This window comes from Rhopalosiphum padi, chromosome 1 (genome assembly GCF_020882245.1).
Source record: "Rhopalosiphum padi isolate XX-2018 chromosome 1, ASM2088224v1, whole genome shotgun sequence".
Taxonomy (NCBI): domain Eukaryota; kingdom Metazoa; phylum Arthropoda; class Insecta; order Hemiptera; family Aphididae; genus Rhopalosiphum; species Rhopalosiphum padi.
This window is the reverse complement of record NC_083597.1, coordinates 18,870,545-18,894,454: the sequence shown is the minus strand read 5'-3', so window position 1 is coordinate 18,894,454 and position 23,910 is coordinate 18,870,545. Positions and strand designations below refer to the sequence as shown.

The 23,910-nt window shown below is 22.4% G+C and overlaps 1 protein-coding gene across 4 annotated transcripts in view; it reads right to left on the bottom strand.

Moving 5' to 3' along the window:
* Positions 1-23,910, bottom strand: part of LOC132918880 (GTPase-activating Rap/Ran-GAP domain-like protein 3) — a 327,934-nt gene that overhangs the window by 65,396 nt on the left and 238,628 nt on the right. For all 4 annotated transcript variants that reach the window (XM_060980221.1, XM_060980248.1, XM_060980231.1 and 1 more), the window contains 4 exons: positions 21,997-22,083; positions 11,949-12,030; positions 11,658-11,776; positions 7,090-7,154 (listed from right to left, as the gene is read on the bottom strand). In XM_060980221.1, coding sequence (XP_060836204.1) covers positions 7,090-7,154; positions 11,658-11,776; positions 11,949-12,030; positions 21,997-22,083 — 353 coding nt within the window. The remainder of the gene's footprint in view (positions 1-7,089; positions 7,155-11,657; positions 11,777-11,948; positions 12,031-21,996; positions 22,084-23,910) is intronic.

Here is a 23,910-nt window from a genome sequence, read left to right as displayed (position 1 = left end):
TCTGGCTGGTAACTATATTGTATTGTTGTTGAAAAATAAGAAAATAGCTTTCTGGGCAAAATATAATAGTTTTTTTTTTAATTTACATAGTAGTACTGCAGTGTTATAATAATAGTAGTAAAATAGAAGATTAAAAACAATCGGATTAGAAGTCTCTTTCTCTTAACTTTAATTGCTTGATAGGTTTTAAATAAAGATTTCGTATTTTAATTTAATTGAAAGAAAATCTGTTCAATTTTAAAGATAATTTTAAGTGACTTTATTATTGTTCTTTGATTCATATCGTCTTTCCAGTATTACCAAGAGAATGAATAGCAATTCTTAAGTTTACGGAGATTTTCGAAATGAGGGATTGCTTTTTATGCTAAAAGACCTATTAATTCCGTCGTTATATTAGATCTAAATACGTAATATGTATTTTAAAAACAAGTAGGAATTTCTCACCTTGTGTTCTTTAGATTCCAGTAATAAATTTTAAATAAACGTATTAAAATTGTACTTACAAAATGTAAATACGTTTTATATATTTATATACAATATTTAAAAGTGAATTACGGACTTTCAGATAAATAAATGAAAAAAAAAAATAAAATGTTTATAAGATCCAAAGTAAACATATTAAGATGTTCAATATCAAAATCACATCATTGGCATGATGGAATGAAAATTGATGAATTAAGCAGTAAAAAAGATGTAGTATACGCGACGTTCCAAACTGTTGAAATGATGTGTGTATGCGTGCAATAATAAGCCAGGACCCTTCTTTACATCTCATTCCACATTTACACATCACTTTAATGAGATAATTTAGTATTCACACACATTATTAACAGACAACAGTACACAGAAAACTGTATGATAACCGCCTATACAAATGGGAGTTTTTAAATCCCGTAAAATACATTTTTGATTCACCACAGATGATGATTATTATATAATATTTATTTTTATTACTTATTTATACATTTTGGATTAGCTGTTAAATGCTTGAAACTATTGCTATAAGATATTGATTTATTTTATTTTAATTTATTCGTTTTTTTTTTTTTTTTATAGTTAAACAGTTTGGTAACAGTTTTATTATGCACAATAAAAGATTAGTTTAAAATTTAAAAAAACCTTCATATTAGATTTAAAAATTGTTTAGGTTATTCTTGAAGAGTACAACGAAAATTACTTAACAGTTATATAGTAGTGATACTGTATGTTTTATGCTGTTTATTATTGACATATAATTTACAGTTATTTAAAACCAATTTATTTTTGATAACAGTAACACAAAAGTTAAATTAGGTATATAATACATAATATTTCACACTAAGTTATCTATTATAATACATACACTAATATGTGTTTATTGGTCTGTGGAATATGTTTAATACATAAACTAAAAAATACAGATAAAAAGAATAAAGTAACATATTTTTATTCATAAAGGGATACACGAAAACGTATTAATATGTAAATTCCCATTTTGTTTTTCTTGGACATACCACTAGGGAGAAGTAAAACTAAACATGTTATACGGTCTTTTTTTATTATTATTATTTCGTCAAAATTTTCTAGTTAATCCCACGAGTGGATACCAGACAAGTTGTTTATAGAGTGTATACACATATTTTTCACCAAGGTAGAAGAAAAAAAAATTTATAACATAATGAAAAATAAACAACGATCTTTTTTTTTTTTTGATAAAAAAAACTTATACAATTTTACATTATGTTTGATATATTGTTATGAATTTACCTTAGGACCTTAATATCTAATACGTTTCTTGGGCATATCTACGAGACTACGAAATAATACTTATATATATCTATAAACGTATTGGTGTATAATATATCACATTGGAAAATCAATAATAGGGCAACTATTTAATTTTAATAATAGAAAGATGTCAAATTGTAGAACATGACAAAAAATTTTCATTAGAATTTTTATTTTCTTAATCCTCGATTGACATTTCTATTACATAATTTTCTCTTATAGGAGTTATACTGCATTAGTAATTGTAATATTATTGTTTCAGCTTTAATTTATTGAAATTTGCAAAGAACAAAATGAAAAACTCTGACCATATTAATATACAGTACAGCATTTACTAATATACTGGAGGATTTTTTAGGAGAAACTAGTAAAGATAATGAACTTATATTTTACAGGTACAAAATATTGAAAATACATACATACACACACACACACACACACACATACATATATATATGAAAAAGGAAAGTAAGTATACGTAAGAGTATCTCAAAAAATAAAATAATATGTACTGTTTTATTGTACTGTTGTTGATTTATATTAATTTTTAGTTGCTTTTTTAAATTACTATAGATGATTAAAATGAAAATTTAATTTAACTATATTATCAACGAATGTACAGTTTTAATTTAAGACCACGTGTCTCTTAATATTTAGAACTACAATAATTCTTTATGCCTTTATGGTGCTGATTTTGTTACAGTTTTTACCAATACGGGTTATACGATTAAATTCATTAAATTCAGTAGTTTTAACTAAAAAAATTAATTTTTGAAATCGTATATTAGATTCTGAATGGAATGACGAATATATTGATTTTACAATGATGTATGTTTTTTATTTTTATATTTATTTTTATTTTTGTGTCTGTCATCACGTTTTGGAGTAGTAATAATGCTTCAATTTTTGACTTCAGCCCCTTATTGATTAGGAAAATTCATCTTATTGGTACTTTGGGGAAGTCAAAAGTAAAAAATTTCCAGTAGTTTTCAAAAGCGTCGGGAAAAACGGAAATTTTTACGCATAACCACTTTTCGACAAAATTGATTTTTTGATTTTGCTGTAACTCAAAAACGAATCATTGTAAATACTTGAAATTTTCACCAAATGTTTATATTATGGTTATCTATTTATGATTAAATTTTAAAAATATTTTGACCTTTTAAGCTACTTATAGATAATTGAAATTTTCGACTTTTTTAAGTTTTTTTTCTTAAAATAGCAATAAAAAAAAAATTTGGCTATCCAAAAAATCTTTAAAATTTAATATAAAAAGTTGAAAATGCATAAAATGTTTGTGATTTATACTTAAGGTTCAAAAATCTAATACAAGGTTATCCATAAGTTTTCCTTCAAGTAACTGTAAAAAAAAATTCCAGCGTCAATATAGAAAACATTTTATGAGCGTATGAAATTTAATTTTTTACGAAATCGCGTAAAATAACGATATATTACAATTTAAATATAGGTAATAATATAATATATCCAACTAATTATCATTAACTGACAAATTATCTCCATTCAGAATCGTTTTTTGTAAACAATGATATCCGTCATTGCATTCAAATTTAACACATCCATTATAGTTACCAGTGACCTACTCTCCATTTCTACTATATAGCAGAGCGATACCCACTTGTCCACTTTTTTTGTATAATTTTATTTTAGTCAAAAACTTAAATTGAGTATTTAATATAAATATTAAGCAATATGAAATATGTGTAAGATATGTACGTCATTTTGTTTCAATGTATCTTAATATATATATATATATATATATATACATTAAAATATGGTATTACTAAAATACTATTATCTGCTAAAATAATATATAATTTTTAAAATCAATTTTTTGAAATTTTTAATTTAAATAAAAATATTTGAATGAGTTTTTACCTTGTATAATATATTATATCAAAGTATTTTGCATTGTAAAAAATCTAAAAATATTAATCATATGTATTATATGTAATAATTTATATAAGTAATACATAACTCACCACGCTGGTAAAAAAGTAATAAATTACTATTACCTGTTTGACATTGAGGTACAAACTTATAATGTATTATACGTATCAGAAATTTTTTGTTAATTTTTTACATGAAAAAATATGCTTATAAATATTATTAATAATAAAAGAACAATTTCTCGCAATAGGAATTACTTTGTATTAAACATTTAATTTTTAATATTATCTTAGATATTTAGGGAAGGGTATTAGTTCCCCTTCATTCCATAAATCTGGTTACAACTTGGAAACCCAAACTTAACTATACCACATGTATTGTGTACTTATTGTAATAAATAATATTTAATTAATTGATATTCTAATAATTATTGTGTTATTATTACTATTATTTTTAGATTTGACGTCCAAATAACATCTATGTCTATTTAACTAAGTCCTAACAACGGCTAAGTATATTTTTTCTAGATAGGAAGATTACACAGATATTATATAATAATGTTAAAAAATGTCGACGAATGAATATCTTAGTTTAGATAATAAAATATAGTATAATACACCTGTTGGTTTTATGTACGTGTGGTGGGGTAGTCAAAGCATCGCAGGGACTTACATTCGTTATGGCGGCCGTCCCTGGAGCTCACCTCCACAACGACCTGGCATTAGATTGATGAAGAAACATATTATTATACAACTCAGTGAAGATTTCCTATTGATATAACGCTGCGGCCTGTGATTTAGTTTGTTATTTTTACGCTCTCCGTTATTATGATAATAAAATAAAATAAATAATATTATTATCATCTCAGAAAGTACTATGAAATGATGGAGGTTTTCATTTTTTATTGTAAAATAACCATGAAAAAACAATTTTCACGTAAATGTTTGCGTATTATTAAAAACTATCAACATTTTACAAATTTAACTATATTATGTTTCTTGTTGTTATTCTTGTTCTAATGTATTTTATGCGTTTTCGACCGAAATAACACATATAATAATAAAACTAGCACTTTATACTGGTATTTTATATATTATGCCACAGTAAGATGTTTTTAGAAAATAATAATGCTTGATAAATCAATTTTACGGTACATTTTATAGATGATCCTAAAATAATAGACGTTTTGTAAATGTGAACTAGACACATATATGAATAAGACTTCTACCTAATCATAAAAATTGGCCATACGTGAAAAAAACATTTTATTGCCAGACTTGCGATATTATTTATCTTCCATCAAAAGATATAAAAAGTTTTGATTCACATTACCAATAATTTATAAATAATGACTAAGCGTTGAACAATTCACACTAAAAGACTTAAAATGCGATGGTTTTAATCGAATACTTGATCATATAAAGATAAGTTCCATTCTAAATTATAACATGAAATATATTAGGTATACTAACAAAATTGATCATTCAAATTTTTTATTAAGAAAAATGCAGTATTAGTTTTTAGTTAATCACGATTATATTTAGGTAAGTACGTCGACTATCAGGCTGCAGTATTATGTCGAACAGAAGACTATTTGAGCATATTTTGTTTTAATGTTTTAACAAAACAGAAATGCTTTTTATAAAAATGTATTAGAACTTCCCTAGGGACAATGTTCAAATGTCACACCCCAATTAAAACCTAATCACGGCAATGTGTGATTCTATAAGGTCTAGTGGGAACACCAATGTTAAACGTTCTGAAACGAAAAGTTTTATATGGTTTTACTACATAGGTATAGTTATAGTATATTATACCGTATATAATATATTACGTATAGTGTATGATCTTCGATCACATGAATAATTCATTATATTTAACTTTAAAGTTATATAATACACAATTTATCAAGGTATAAGCCAATGTTGATGGTTATACTAAAAAAACAATTATTTATAAAATAGAAAAATTGGATGTTCATTTGAAGAAGTAGTATATTATTGGAAAATTTTTATTGACGAAATATTATCAACAAAAAATTCTCGTTAGTAATTTTAAAATTAATTATTATTTATTAACTAATAAAACGTAATTTAGCTTAAATTATATGTATGTCAACGAAATCATTTTGCTTAAAAAAAATGTAATTTTATTTACTATCATGATATTATTTTATCAGTACTTTAGTGCACAGGTAGTACTTTACTGTATAGCTTGTCAGTTTTGACGCAGGTACTTGAAGTTTTTGTAAGGGAAATTGTTTAAACAGTCCTTTATATTTGTCAAAATAATATAAATAAATTATTAAAACTATATAACATGGTCGCTATTTAAATAAAGCAGGTATATACATTTTTTTATAGGTATGTGCGACTTAATCATCTATGTAAAACCTTTACATTTTTAAGCTTTTTTTTCCAAACATCGAATTATAAATAATTATTTTATATAATTTTTTGTTTTAACATTTATTTGAAAATATACAATCTATAAAGGTATTTAAAAATATTTTTGGAATAACCATACGTGATGCAAGGTACTTATATAATTTTTTTTAAGCATGACAGATTTTATTTAAATAAACTAACCAACAGTAACACTTTTGACGAGAATGAAGCACATATAATTAAAAACAGTATTCAATATATTATTTTTTTAAATAATCATGTATGCCATGTGTATCACAGTAAGTAGGTATTGAAAGTTATATTAACTAATTTTGGTAAACAAATCGTTTAAATTTACTATGTGTTGTTATAATATTATTTTTAATAAAATAAAATAATTACACTATTTTTAAGTATAGGTAATACTATTTTAAATTATTTAATGTTAAATAAACTATGAATTTATGATGTAAATTATTACATTTAAAACAATTAAAATTGTACACAAAGATAATATATGATCATTAAATGTTTTATTACCTAGGTATTGTATTCCAAGTACGTGATTTGTAACATATTTTTTAAAAGGTGCCTACGCTTAAAACAGAATGTAAATTCTATGAATCAATTTTAGTTACGTGACAAATTCAAATTATACTACTTCGTCATGGCTAAACTATTGGTACTAATATAAAAATAAAAACGTATGTAATGACTAAAATCATTGTTAGAAATAAAATTAAATTCAGAATTGTATTATTTTAATAGTTTATAGATTTACTATAATATAAGTAATTAATTAAAAATTAAGAGTACTAAAATCACTTATCATTGATAAATACGAGCAAACACTAAGTTTTTACTATTTACTGTTATCTACATGAACGTGTAATTACAATTTCCGAGTAAATACTTTCTGAGTATAATTTATTTGTATCGTTGATATATGAAATTAAAAATGTTAGAAGACCTCAATTACTTAATAAAACGGATTTTTTACGTTTTTGTAATAATCGTATATGCTTACCTTAAAATTTGCTTGACTGTCATTGGTTTGTGAGGTGTATGAGGTAATAGGATTTTTTGTGCTCCCTAAAAATAAATATAAAAATATATTCACATTAATTTTTGTTTCTATAATAATAGTATACGACATATATGATTATAATCACGTAATATTATGTACATTGTACATTCACTCCAGTAATGCATCAAAAATCATTCGGTATTAACATTTTTTTTTTTTTTTGCAATATTTAATTTTAAGTACCTACTGTTATTTTATACATATCATTGTTTTCGAAAACATGGACATAATTTTATCATATTGTTATCAAATTATTATAATTGTTCAGTATTAATTTAAAACATAATACCAAACATACAATTATTCAATTGAAAAGTAGGTATAGATTTTTGTTATACAGGAACAATCTAAAAAATTAAACATCTGTTTCTATGTGTTTATTTTGTTAGACAAAAACGCGCTTAAAAAAAAATATATAAAAATTTCAAATATATAGTTATTTCGATTTTAATCAAATATTGTGTAGATATGTTTCAAGTTTAATCCATTTAAATGAAAATATTAATCCAAAATTGTTTTTTATAAATCATAATATTATGATTGTAGTATAATAGTACAATATGACATTTATTACAGTAGGTACTTATCTAAAAATGTTAAATGCCTAGAAAATTATTCGAATAATAACCGTATACTTATTTAAAAAATGAAAGTACTTAGAAAAATGAAATCCTTTATCTAATACGACGTAATTTAGATCATATAACGTGTTAAAAATATAAAAATAACGTAAAGACGTAAAAAACAATAATTATTAATTTTAATACTTATGAGTTATGATGGTTATATGTTTATTTTTTGTTTAAATAATAATAGAATAGTTGGCATGATTAAACTATTAGAAAATCGTATAATTCAGTTTAAAAGTAAAAATTAATTTTAATTTTAGAACTAATTAAAAAAATTAATTTTCTATAATTAAATTAATCATTAAAATTATTATAACTGATAGATAGGTTCTGTATATAATAGATTTCACCATCAATAAACCATCTGAGATAATTCTTGAAAATATGTTCTATCGTTGAACTTGAAATCAAATATTATAATATATTATTATGCGTATGTGGTATGTTTAATAAATCAAAGATATAAGACTGACAACATGGTTTAATTAATTATATCAACAAAATTAAAATTATTGTATAAAATACCCATTTTTTTTTTATTATTAAAGAAGTTTGTTATTTTAAAATGAATAAAGTAAAGTTATTTTATATGCATTGTTTGTATAAAATGTGTTTAAAGATCTATGTATTTAAATTTTGATTGGAATTCATGTTTTTTATTCAGTTTTTTCGAGTAACTACCATTCATTTAAAATATGTAAATTCAATTTTACAGTCAAACAGTAAGTCTATTCTAGTGCAGTACTGACAGTCATTTCAGTTTTCTTTTACTTGATTTAAACGTATCTTAAAATAAGAAAAAACAGAATAGCTTATGTATATGCTTTTGAGTGGCATCTTGAACCCGAGCCACCATCATATTGGCAATCTAATTTAATCATAAAAACCTATCAGTAGACAATCGGAAAATGTGATATTTCAAATAAATATACTAAAGCGTTTCACAAATATTATATCAAAATAGCATATTTTTAAAATATGGTCTATAAAATATTTCCTTATAATATAAAATTTGAAAACTTGTATAAACCATAATATAAATATTAAGTTTAAATTCACAACATTAAGCTAAGAGTATAATAAAAATATATCTACAGATACAGGTAGGTATACGTTTTATAGGTCTTCAGTATAGACCTATAAAACGACGTATAGACTATATTATACGGTTTAACTGTTTGGCTATCATCGAGAATATGATTCATAAAGGTTAAGTACAGTAGTTAAAAATATTTTTAATATGGAATTTTAATATAAATATATATAAATGTAAATTAAAAATATAAACTTTATATTTAATGTGTATAATATGTTTTAATGGATTAATAATGCTAAATAATTTTAGTGAGCCTATATAGGTATACGAAATTATATCATAATGTGTTTTTAATTTAATACCTATATTTAATGAATATAAAGTTACTTGAGTATTTTGTTATAATATAATAATGCAAATTTAAATTAACTAACAACCTATATTATGTTTAGGACTTAAGTATATTTTAAATCATACTCTCAAAATTAATACTATTATAGATTCTTAGATTATAGCGGAACAATGAATATATTGATTTTACAATGATAATATGTGTTTTTCTGGCTGCCATTATTTTTGGGCAGTAAAAATGCTTATATTTTCAATTTAACGATAAATAACAATGTTAATTATTTTTTAAAATTCAAAAACATTATTTGTGAAGACTTAGAACTTTTACGTATTCTATGAATTTTACTATACGTAATGAAATTTAAAAATATGTAGATTAATTTTAAGATATCATCTATTTATACAATGAACCTTTTCACACTATTTTGTCTGTTTTACGATAAGGTGATATTCACTCAATAACAATAATATAAAATTGTATAAGTATTTATTATTTTAATAATTAAATATTAATAATATTTAATATATTGTTAGAATATTTTATTTTACCATTAGATTTAATATAGATAAAATGTTTTTGAAAACAATTAAATCAACTTTCCGTAATACTAATAGTAAAATAAATGACTTAACAGCTATTTAAAATAAAATATCTTGAACTATACTTAGTATTATAGACCGACAGACAATCTCCACGCGAAATCGTAATTCATACACAATAATTTATAACTGAATTCAAATTTATTTCTATTAAAGTGATCTACTCGATACTTAATGTATAACAGAGTAGTATCCACTTGGCTAATTTTTTTTTTTATCTAAATGCCTAATTAAAATTGTTTTCATACTTATTAACTTATTAATATGTATACATATTTATTTATTTGTATAACTAGTATTTGTAGTTTTTTTATTAGTTTGGTTATACTGATAAAAATCCAACTGTATTGGATATTTTTATTACATTATATCATTTATAAATAATTTATATAATAATATAACCATTTAAAATTAATGAGACAACAGTTACAATTAATTGTATTAATATATAAAAAATGTTTTAATTAAATTAGTTTGATATTTAATAATATTTAATTTGTTTTTTATATTAAGATATTTAATAAATCATCGTAATAAATACGTAATTAAAATGTATCAAAAAATGAATTAAGATTAAATATTCGAACATGAATCATGTAGAACATGTATATGTTTTTTTAAAATTTTTTAATCAATGGCACATAATATATTATTATATATCATATTTTATAATTTGTGTTTTAAAACCAAAAAGTTGTATCCACGTTCTAAAACTAAAAATATATTACTAATAAGTTAATTTATCATTTATATATTTTTTAATGCTTTTCTATTATTAATTTTAGACATTATTTGGTGTACTTATTGCTGATTATTTACGTGTATCACTGATATTACTTTATTTAGCTATATTACTCGCTTAACAATAACATTATATAATTATTAATGGTATATTGATATAATATCATGATATAAACAATAAACATATGTCATTCAAAAATGTATATTCTACGTTAAAAAAAGATAAAAAAATGAATTCATAAATTCATTTGTGTAGAAAAAATATTTGATACATTTTTTCATAATTGTGTGTTTTATGATATTTACTAACATTTTATAATACTATTATTATATCATGTTAATAAAAGAGGAAAATAGATAACTTTACTGTTTTACTCTACAGTTGGTGTCAACTGCCAGTGTTTTTCGTCGTTGATAAATGCACAATGATCTATGTGTTAAAATTGAATTAAATTATAAGTCATTGCATACGAAAAATGATTCTAAGTGAAGACAGTCTGTCATCCAATATAACTAAGTATATTTTATGATATATTTATATTGTTATTAAAGTGATTTATTTTATTACTAGTGATACGGTATATATTAGCGGTTCTCAAATTGTGGTACGCGAAAGACTACACGGTGGTACGTGAAGGGCCATTTTTGGATATTAAACCCATTTATATTATTTTAAAAAACTAATAAATAAAAAATAATTATACTGTAGTTGTAATATTTTACTGCCTATGTATTCGGTTCGAATTACAGTAATAAAACAAAACCGATATTTGACCATAAAAACAGGTATTGTGTACGAATTCCCGTTTTTCCTGAATATTTTTTTTTTTGGTTTTCTTTATTATTTTGAAAAATACAAAGAATCTTTTTACTTTTAGTTCCTTTTAATATCAGCTAAATTCAATTTATTAAAATCAATACTTTTATAGTTTCGCTCAGAATCTAAATAAAATAATTTGAAGATCATGAATTTACTTTTACAATGTTTTTAAAAATGTTAACAATAATTGTTTAATTACTATTTAGAATAATGTTATGTTAATAGTTTCATTTAACTATTTCTAATACATAATGCTATTGGTATTTTACTATAAAAATTTTTTTATACATAATTTTTATAAAAATAATAATATTAAATAAAAAATGTTCACCGTTTTGCGCCATAAAATTGCTCTATACTGAGGCACGCATTGATGATTAGCATCCGTCAGCACAACGGATAAAAAAAATGGAAACTTATCCACATCCGATCCTACATAATTCTGGTGCACTAGAAAAAACATAATCAAATATATTTTTTAAGCAAATAGATGCAAAAATTATTTAAAAAAAAATCAATGTAAGGATATTAAAATTCCAAATACAAAACAAGTTAAAAAAAACAATTAGTATATTGAAAATACGTTTATAATAACACAATATAATATAAAAAATATACATACATTTTCCCAAAAAATATTTAAAGTACCATCTTGTCTGAAATTCTGGATTTTCCAGAACAGGAGTACAAGGAGATCCAAATATCTGAAAAAATGTATAAAAATACAAATTATTTATTGCTAAAGAAATATTATTTAAAAGGTAGTGAAACTGTAAAAACAGATTTAAAACTTATTTTTTAATATTAGTGTATTCATGTAACTTAAATAAAATAAATATTATATACATAAATGTATTATAATGATTTTGGTTTGTAAGATACATATCGAACTAAATGGAAGAAAACTTTTTGAACATATTCACAGACCATAATTGTAACTTATCAGATTCTTGGGTAGTTATGGGTGTGTTAAATATGTTTTAATATTAGTGTATTATTAAATAACCATAAATTACCAGTTAATATTTTATAATAAAATACAAAATAATAAAACATTGCTAATTATTGTATGTTTGAACAAAAATAGTAAAGTTAATGGTATAAAAAACTATTTTATAGAGATTATTGAAGTAAAACAATGGATTAAAATTGTTCATAAAATAATCTATATATGACCTTTTTGTATAATTTAGTTTCAATTCTCGGTAGGAATAAATATATATTTTTGCACTTCAATAAATTATTTATAAAATAAACTTTTTTTGACTTTTCAAAATCGATTTAATTGAAAAAATATTTGTAATTCTATCTCTCTTACTCTCTTTTTTTTAGCCAATAATTGTTGACAAATTTAATGGAAAAAGCCAAAAAGGTGATATGTATTTAATCGAGTTGTTTTTTTTTGTTTTTATTTAATAGCGTTCTCAGAATTTATATCAAAAATAAATATTTGAAATTATCAGTTTACATTAGAAGTAGAACTTGACTCAAATAATTGAAGAAAAAACACGTAAGTAGATAAATTCTTAAAATAACGCAAGGATAAGTAGGTATTGATGATAGTAAAGTAACTAAATTTTTCCTCTAGCATTGTATTTAACATTATTATTAACGATTAATCATGCTTCGGAGACATTAATTAAAATAAATATCAACAGATGAAAGTGTACAAGTTTATTTAAGTACTAAAACTTAAATATGTTCAGTGATTATAATAAATTACAAAATCTTTTCTTTGTATAAGTATTTATTTCAAATAAATTTCAACTTTTCTACTTATCTATTCAAGTAATTTGAAGGACATTTGATATTATTAAAATGTTTACTTTTAGGTCATAATATGAATTAAATTGGTAAGTCTTAACTAATATTTAGTCTGAATTAGTCAAAATTATTAAAGTATACACAATAATAAAAAAAAATAATACTGAATATTATACGTTATTTATAATAAATACTAAATATCTACTATGACAATGTTAAAATTGAATGATGTAAACATCAAGAACATTAAAATTAATTGATCAATATTTCATTTATGTGCAATATTTTTTGTAGAAACAAAATTGTTATTTAGTTGAAGTATTGTTATATTTTTTTTATCAAATATACTTAAATGTTTTTTCTCTTGTGTCTGGGGATTATGTATAATATAGTATAAGTCTGTATGATAAACATAAAATACTCATTTGTATATCTAAATTGTTTACCACGACTAAACCATATTATAAAAGAAGTGTTACAGCATACCTACTATTATTAGTAAGTACTAGTACTTATTATTAATTTTATTCGATCAATATTTCAGATTTATTGAATTATTATGATAATTTAAATATTGTACTGTAAGGCTTGTGTATACTATGTGTAACATTTTAATTTTTTTAATTGAACTGTATTTTCACTTTGCCTGAGTCTATATTATATTATATCTATAAAGTTTATATGTTATATCATAGTCTTCACATAATATAACGCATTAATTTAAGAGCAAGACGTATACTATTGATTAATTGCAGAATTTCCCCGTCAATTTTCTTTAAAAGGAAGATTTACTATCCATTTGTCACTTTACGCATTCGGGAGGTAAGATATTCATAGTTGTTAAAATAAGAATGATTAATAAAACACTATTTACGTAACTAGGTCAGGAAAAAGAAACCAAATTAAAAAAAAAACTGGTACAATTAGTAAAATTTCAAAAATATTGTTAACTGATATGTACCTACGATATAGTATTACAATACCCATATAATAATATAATAATATTCATTAGGTTTTCTAAGCATGATATGACATGTATTGGTATTATGTGCTGCAATGGTTGGTCATAGCTGGAGACAATATCGATTATCTTAGCGTACTGAATATCATAGTATTATAATAGTTATTTATAAATGTATTTAATTTTTTTTTTTAAATATAGTCAAAAAAATATGTAATCACAAACACATTTTAAAAGGAGAATTTTTATTTTTATTATTATTGCAGAGGAATAAAACACATTTATATCTGATCTAAACTATTAACTATATGAGATAATAACAATGTGATGTATAAAAATTATCAGAAGTATATTATTACACATTATAGAATATTAGAGTATAAAATAACTGTTAAAGATGGTAATTAAAAAAACTCACTTTAAATAATAATCATTATACAATTAAGATTTAGTTAACTCTGTAAGGCATCTTACTAAAACGAAGTAATAAGATGACGAATTTCTTTTAAATGAAACAAGAAAGTTGAAATCGCCCGGTATGCAGGCACATGAAACTTCCAATTCCCTAGGGACTTGACACAGACTGTACTCATAGTAACGTATATCGAGATTTTGACGCTATGAAAACTGTGGTTTTATGGGATGGCTATGATGATGATATCAATAAAGCACCACATATCTTATAGTAGCTAAAACACCAATTTTTACTGTGCAATGTGTATCAGTGTTCAGCCCGTCGATTTACCGCAAAAACTATGAATTTAATCTGTAATCACGTATGGAATAAAATACAAAAAAATCGTATTATGTTTGCCATGGGTTAAACTCTGACAGCTCGAGTATATCCAGCAACCTTGGTAAAAGATTGTGGAACTCAAAAAAATAGTTTTTAAAATTGAATCTGCTTCCAAATAATTATCTAGTTTTAAAACTCCAATGATAATAATTCGCAATTATTTAAGTTATCTGAAACTTAGCTAGGTATGTTTTAAAATAAGTAATAAAATTGACAAAATTGGTTTTATGTCAGTGTTCTTTTTCTAACCATAATATATCAATTAATTGTTATGTGACAATGACCAATACAATATTTCTATTCATATTGTGTTCAGTAAAATAAAATGTTAGCAATTCGTGACATCCAAATTTAATTTACTGTTATGTAAAAATTCCTCAAATTAAAAACGAGGGAGTATTGATTTTTCGTATTTAAATAGTTGCACATTTATATCAAATAATAAATTTGGCTATGAAAAAAATGCATTTATAAACTCAGTTATATCTCCGAAAGAGATTTTAACGGTTTACTGCAGAAAGATTAATTTTTTGACTCTTTCCACGACCTAGCAAGAAATCGACTAGCGACTGATAATGACAAATATATGAATATTTCTACAAGAAAATATTCATCGATGAAACGTGTATATCAGATATCTATATATCTATATATGTACAGTACAAAATACAGTTAAAGAAATCAAAGAATCATGTTTTTCCACGGTAAATAGTGAAAAGCGATATTAATGTTTGATTTAAAATTCCAGACTTACGTAACCAATAGATAATTAATCAGTAGTAGTCAGTACAAAATATTTATATTTCCTAGTATACGTATTGTTGCACACGACATTTATTTTAAATTCAAAATATTTGTAATATCTCCACACCATGTACATTGTACAGTGCATGAATAATATATATTCTATTTAATTACATTTATTATTTTACAATATATAATGAATATAATTGACAAAAAATTTAAAATTGTACTAAAAAAATTAATATTTTACTTTGTATCATACACTTAAAAAATATTGATTAAGTTACAGTATTTATTATAGAAATAAGAGTTTTATTTTTATACCTAAATATTTAGTTATAAATATTGGTTTATAATATAATTAAGTGTGTATATGGAAGAATATATTCTATTATTTTTAAATGTATTTTAACATTTCATCAATGGTTAATATTTGTTTTTAATAAAAAACGTAGATAATCTTTTGTTTAACGTTACTTTTACAGATGAAACGTGCTTAAGTTGTCCTATATAGGTAGTTGCTTCGAAAAAATATAATTATTACATATCAGATTTTATTTGATGCCCAAATACCATATATTCTTATATGTTACATACGTATACATTGCAAATAAATTAATTATACAACTTTTCTATATTACAGATAAATTTTAAAAGTATTTCAAATTACGCAAAGTTTAAACTTTAAAATATATAAAGACTTATAAATATATATTGATTTAGAGGATAATCAAAATTGTAAATGTCTAATATATAACAATAGTTATAAAGTTTGGACAGCATAAAACGAAGTTATATATTCCCTATTGAATTACTCAATATAATAATATAATAACTCAGTATATTATACTATTATTTTAAGATTGTTTGTCATATGAAATAAATAAATAAATTTTAAATTTTAATCGTAATACATTTTATAGAGTTTGTGGCTAATGAAAATTAATTATACGAAAATTCGCATATTGACTAAAAGAATACAGTATAACATAATCAATATAAACAATATAGATAAGTATCAAAAAAAAAAAAAAAAAAGTAAATAAAAGAAATTTTTGTTGAACTATGTATTACCAATATCTAATTTCCCATATATTTGTAAAAAAAATACATTACTTAGCAATATTATTATATTATGTAATATGTATTACCAAAAACGTGTCTAGATAAAAACCCAAAATTATTCTGAAGGACTATTAAAATAAACAGGAATAGCAAAATAATGAGAAGAATATAAAAATGTAATTTTTTAATCAACAATCAACAGTAGAAACAAAAAAAAATATTTTTACAATGATCATAAATACAATTCCATGCGATAATTTTTAAATTTAAGAAAAAAAGAAAGGTTATTTAAAAATAGGGAAAACCTGATTATCATCTGGTGAATATATAAAGGGTAAAATAACAAAAAAAAAACATTGGTTGTTCATTGTTCACTAATACACATGCATATATTTCCATTATGCTACCTACTATATAAAATTATAAAATTATAAATTGGGCGTGTTAATATATTTTTTATTTTAAGAGTTTAAATTTATAATCATTTCAACTCATAGTGTATTCTATTGACATTTTTATGATGCTACTCATTGATATATTGATTGATTTATTGTAAATTAAAATTTAAATAAAAATTTAATCTATAATTAAGATTGTAAAATGTTATGACATTTTTTTTTAAATATTTCATTTATGTAAGACATAAAAATAAGTCTTAAAAAAAAGAAAATTTGTTAACATTAAGCTATATACTTTATACAAAAACATTTTTAAAAGTATATTAATTTTAAGAAATGAAGATAAAATATTAACATAAGGGTTAACATTAAAACGAATAACGAATAACAGAGAGCAAATTGATAAATGAAAACTGATACAATTATAACTATTAGTAAAATAGGTAATTTCTGAACCACGATTATCAACGTTAAGAAATAATTCATTGTCAATGTTTGTTGTATTTAATCATTAATCATTAATCTATAGATATATAATATCTATACACAGATATATAATATTATATTATATATCTCCGTATTTATATCAGAACATTATACATAAAATAAATATACTTTTTATAATTTAATTGTCTTTCAAGAAAAGTGAATTACTCACTATTCAATTAAATAATTTGAAGTAAAATATATTTCAAATTCAGAATCTTATAATACTAATAAAAAATATTTTTTATTTATAAAATCTTTATAGTTATTTTTGTAATAAGCATAATGGATGAAAAGATAAATAAGAAGGCCATGATGGTCTTGATTAAAGAAACTATTCAGTTAAACTATTTCATGCTATATTTAAAATATTAATAGATATTATTTTGATCTGAAAATGTCGCATAGTAGGTATTAGGTATAAGTAGTTATACCAAATAAAAATATTTTTTCGAAATTTTTTAAAATACTTATATTAACTATTATATGCATAATTATTTAAATGAACATTTTAAGCGTAATTAAAATAATAAATTAAATCATTAAATTTTTTTTTTTAAGAGAATGGTTATGAATTTTTGAATATTAATTTATCTAAAAATAAAAACTATTTAAGACTTTTAATATAATAAAAAGGTGATATAGAAGTATCTTTATCACGTGTTACCTACATTGATTAGTATAAATAATATAAACGTAATTAAATTAATTTTTAAGAACAATGAATAACTATTGGCATTATTAAATTTATTCAACAAAATAAAATATATTTATATACATTTATTTAGAGCAATTACTTATACAATATTAATACAATTATTAAAGATAATGTTACTTTAATTTTATTTGGATAAACCTATAGAATTTGTGTTTTTTTTTTAAATTTATATTACTCTTATATAATAAAAAATCAATAATTGTAGGTATTAGAAGAAAAATATCCATCTTCTTTAAATCGTATGAGAGGCAAAATCAGTTTAATTTTAGATGGAATCTATTCTTAATATTATATTTAAAAGCCATATAATATATATAAGCATACGCTATTATAAAACATATTGTTGTATTTTTTTTCATGAACTAATATTATTTTGTTCTAAAATTAATTCAGAAAAAAAAGTAAAACCAGTTAAATTACCATCTAGATAAAACTATAATTTCCAATATAGTAAGTACATACGTTTGATAGTAACATAACATCTAATCATAAAATCATAATATGATATTATTTATTTTATGAAAAAACTTTAATTACAAAATACAAAGATTTTTTCAACAGATGAACTAATTAGATATTATATAAAAACAAAATATCATACATATTAATAAAAATTATAAACAATTTGAGTTGAAAATTTAAAAATTAAGTAAATATATAATAAAAATAACTTGTATAAATCTAAAATTTTTGAATTAGTGTTAGTGAAAATCGGTGAAAACAGACAGTCATAGTTAAAACAGTACTTGAACTTTATCTGTTCATAACAGCGGTTCTCAAACCTTGTTTTTACGTACCACTTAGGTATATTATCAATCAGTCGCTTACCACTAATAACTAAATTAAAACGATCCAAATTCCAAATTGTACAGTTAAATACATTTATTTTAAATAATAGGGCAGCAAAATACTACAACTACAATATAATTATTTTTTATTTATTAGTTTTTTAAAATAAGATATGAATGTGTTTATTATCCAAAAACAGCCCTCCGCGTACCACAGTTTGAGAACTGCTGATTCATAATGTTCATAAACCTACCTAAAAAAAACGAGATACGTCACTCTACAATAAGTATCGAGTGTAACTTTTCATACTGTAGTAATGCGTAATTTAAATGTGATTTCAATAATAAATCATTACATACGAAAAATGATTCTGAGTGAAGATGGTCTATCGACCTATTTATTGTTGAGTATTATAATACAATATAATAATATATGTATTAACAGTATTTATGGTACATTTATTTTATATTGACACTAAAGTAATTTATTTTACTTTTAGCAATGTGGTAGGTTGAATCAATTTTTGCAGAAAATGTTTTATTTGAAAATGTCTTTGTGAGTATAAAATATAATAATATAATATTTATAGTCGACAGTTTTATGTATCCACGAATAACATTTTTAAGTTACGAAAAAATAACTAAAATCTCAATTCATAATTAAAATATTTAATTTTATCCAGATTTGACATTGTATTATATTTTCAATCTTTATAGGTTTAAATATTTTACATTTTATACATTTTTCAAATTAGTCAAAAACACGAATTTTTCCAAATAGTTGTTATTCTTAAATGCTTAAAAAAATGTATGTTTAATATTTTTAAATAACTATAAAATCAAATTATGAGGAATCTTGTATTAAACTTTCAAGCTTTTTCGCTCACTGATCATTGTTTTATTACCTACCGATTACCAATAAATATAATATGATATATATAATAAAAAAAATAAGCTAAACAAATATTGAAAATGTTAAATGTCTATAAAGAGCTCGAAATTAATATAATTGTTTTGAAAATTATACCATTATAATAAAATATTAAAATAAAACCACTAAAATACTAAAATATACATTTTGGGAAAATTCTTAGTACTTACAACTATTTATTTTTGAATTATAAATAAAATAAGGAAATCGTTATTTTATGAAGTTTTAGGCCAAGCAAAAATTATTTTATTGACATGTATAAAAAAAATGAAACGTCAAATGTCTATAAATAAATCAAAATGGTTCAAAATATTGTAAAATTGTTATCTTGTATAGAAAATGCTTGTATAAACATTTAATGTATCTAGGGTGTTTTAAATAAAAAAAAAAAAAAAAATCGATTGGTCTTGTGTAAATATTTACATTTTTCCTAAATTTCCTTTTTGTTTTCCCAGTTATTTTGATAAGTACTAGATAATGTTTAGCTCTCCCCCCAAATTACCAACTATATTAACTAGACACAATCTTCTACCAGAAACTACCCTTGGAGTTAAAAACCAAGGCATTTTTACTACCCCAAAACCTAAAAGGTAATGACAGATATGAAAAAAAATATTATTGTAAAATCAATACATTCATTGCTCTTTGCTTTGCTCAGAATGTAAAATTATATCATTTTTTAAAATCCGCAAAAGAAATATAAAAATATGAACTTAATCAGATCATACCCTCCGTTTATGAATTTGTATGCTAAAAAATCTGTTTCATAATTATGATAATCAAATTGTATTCTATATATTTTTGAATTTGGTTCATCATTAATGCATCTATTCAAACTTTATTTTATTTATGTAATATATTTTTAAAATGTTTACAAATTAAGTATAGAAATTATTTACAATTTCTTTCATAAATTATTCGAGTAAAAAAAGGTCAAAAGCTTAATGATACGACGTAGATAGAAAGTATTTTTTCTCATTTTTCTGTACCCTTTAGTTTCCGAGAAACCAGGAGAAACGTCGTAATAATGGTTGGGAAATCTAACCTAACTCTCAGAATCGTATTTTAGAATTCAACGACTTAATCATCATTACTTTCAAACATAAATATACTCGTTCATGTGTCTTACAAGTACATTATTATTTATTGGAACTAGTATTTGTGTAATTGTGTAAAATAATAGGTACATAATATATATGTATGATATGTATAGAATTTTTCATTTTAACAACAGCCCAATTAATTCAACAGTTTTGATTCTAAAAACATTCAATATACTATTTTGCATCTATAACGATTGATTGTCGTTAATTAAATAGTGTTTGGCGTTACTGTTTAACGTTATTATAATACATATTTGTAATGAAATGAATGCAACATAACCTAATGCTGAATGATACGAATGCACGTATTTATTTGCTTGAACATTATTAGGCATACAGTAATATATATTATTAAAATAGCTAAGCATAACATCTATAAATTATTATTTTGTTGATATAAATAAGGTATGATATTATTTTGTAATATCTATATTTTTACCATATTAAATATGTATTAGTAAACAAAATATTACTTTTACTATTATATACGTGTTAAGACAATTTATTTTTAAATTAAAACAATGTAAAAATAATTATTTATCATATTATTTTATACACACTCTTTTTTATGACTTTATATGTTCTCCACAAGATTAAGAAAATTCCAAATTTACTAATAACACAATGCTTATGTCATTTATAATTATTATGCGTTAGTTTATATTTCAATTTCAAAGCATAATATAATAAGGTTCTAGAAACACGATGCACAAGACAGTTGCAATTTCAATAACGTGAATATTCCATAACAGCAGAAGCATATTGTACTTTGTAAACTCAATTAAATAACATTTCTATATGTATGAGTGTATATGATAGCTTGATACATTTTATTAAAACCCAGTTTTTGAAATTATAAGTGTTTGATTATAATTAGTTTGAATTAAAATATATGGTTTTTATTGTTTTTAATTACCTCTTCTTTTTCTCCAAGGGAGTCACCATTCTCGATACGAAATCTTCTTCCTCCAGGATCTTGTCCAGATGCATCCAATTGGGGCAACTAAAACAAAAATAATAATAATAGGAATTAGGATATTATCAAACATGACTTTATAGTCTATAATGATCCCTTAATCTTGTCAAACTTCTTTTTTATAATTGAGATTTCATTAAATATACTGTCATAATTAAATGAAAAATTTTAAACATAAATTATATACAATTTATGAAACAAATAAAATAAAAATTCTTAACAACTATAAATAGAGTAATGTTACACACTAGCTCAATGAAGTACTTAAAACACTGATACTTCTAAATAATTAAGAACAACTGTTAAAACTGAATCGGCTACAATAATAATTTACAAAGAAAATTGTCTAGCATGTAATGGCAAATATGACGATTGCGGATTGAATTATATGCTTTATGTGTAAGATTTGGTGGCATGAAGTGTGTTCATACTATAAGGATCTCCAGATCCAGAATGACTTTGTATGTGATTTATTCCCATGGATATTTATATATTTTAATTACATTTTTAATTGAACTTTTTTTTTAATTTGTGTTTTAAGTTTGTGTTAAAATTGACAAGGTACCTACAGGTACCTAGTCATGAAAAAGAGATTATTTATTTAAGTTTTTTTAATTATGCAATTTAAATATATAATATGGTTTTATTTTTATAATTATCAATTAATATTGTAAGTGATAAAAAGTTATTTTATATAACTAAGTCTACATTAATTTACTATAAGGACTTATACTTTGACTTGTATGGGATAAAATTCCCAATTTTCATTTTTTGTAAATAATTTTTTTTTTAAATGTTTAATCTATAAATAATAAATAGTATCCCCTGCTAGCACATTAAAATGTTTATGACATTAGTAAAACCAAATAAATAGAAAGCGCGCATTTATACCTAGGCTACATTACATATTATGAATATTCAATTATGCCAATTGTGTAGGCAAATAACTGTTCAGTAAACTTGGTTCAGTAAAAACCGACACTAATAAATGTTTCTATTAACAATAATCGGTAAATTTCTTATATTGATGCTAAGTATAATTTTTACAATCGTAAATATGAGTATATTAAATATAAACTAATCTAATCATCCAATTTCAATTTCGAAAAAATAATAATAAAATATAATTCTTATGTCAAAAAATATTTTCTATAATCTAGATAATTTATCTCAGAACATAATTTTATTTAAACAGATATATAAATAGATAAATAATATTACATTTATCAAGAAAATATAAACAGTTAAATATTTTCTATACATGAATAATCTAGGTAATACTCAAAAATAATGACAGTCGTCTGAAAATTTATCTTTACGAGTAATAACTGTGGCTATGATAAATGGTTATAAAAACGTGGATTTGCAAGAATTTTAGAATGTTGAAGCTTTTATTAAAATACAACATAACTTTTTATTCTTACTTATACTCAAAAATAAGTTATTAAAATTCTGTTATATTAAATTTACCACATTTAAGAAAACAATTGCATCAATAACTTTTGTTATTGTTAGTAAAACGAATATACGAATATGATATAGGGTTGTATTTAACTAAGCTAAGTAAATACGATAGAATAAAAAAAGTTACTAAAAGAATATGTTGCCTATAAATAAAAGTATATGGTTCATTCATAAGCAATTAGTACACAGCATTCAATACTTTGTAGGAACAATGATCTTTTCAGTTAGTGCATAACAAATAAAACGCAGTAGCACACTACTTTAAACACATATCGGCGGGTATATACTCGTATACAGTAGCTTAGATATTCTATTATCTATACACTTACTCAGATATTATATTATTGTCCCTAAACATTTGTATATTAATTTTTATATGTTTAATTATAT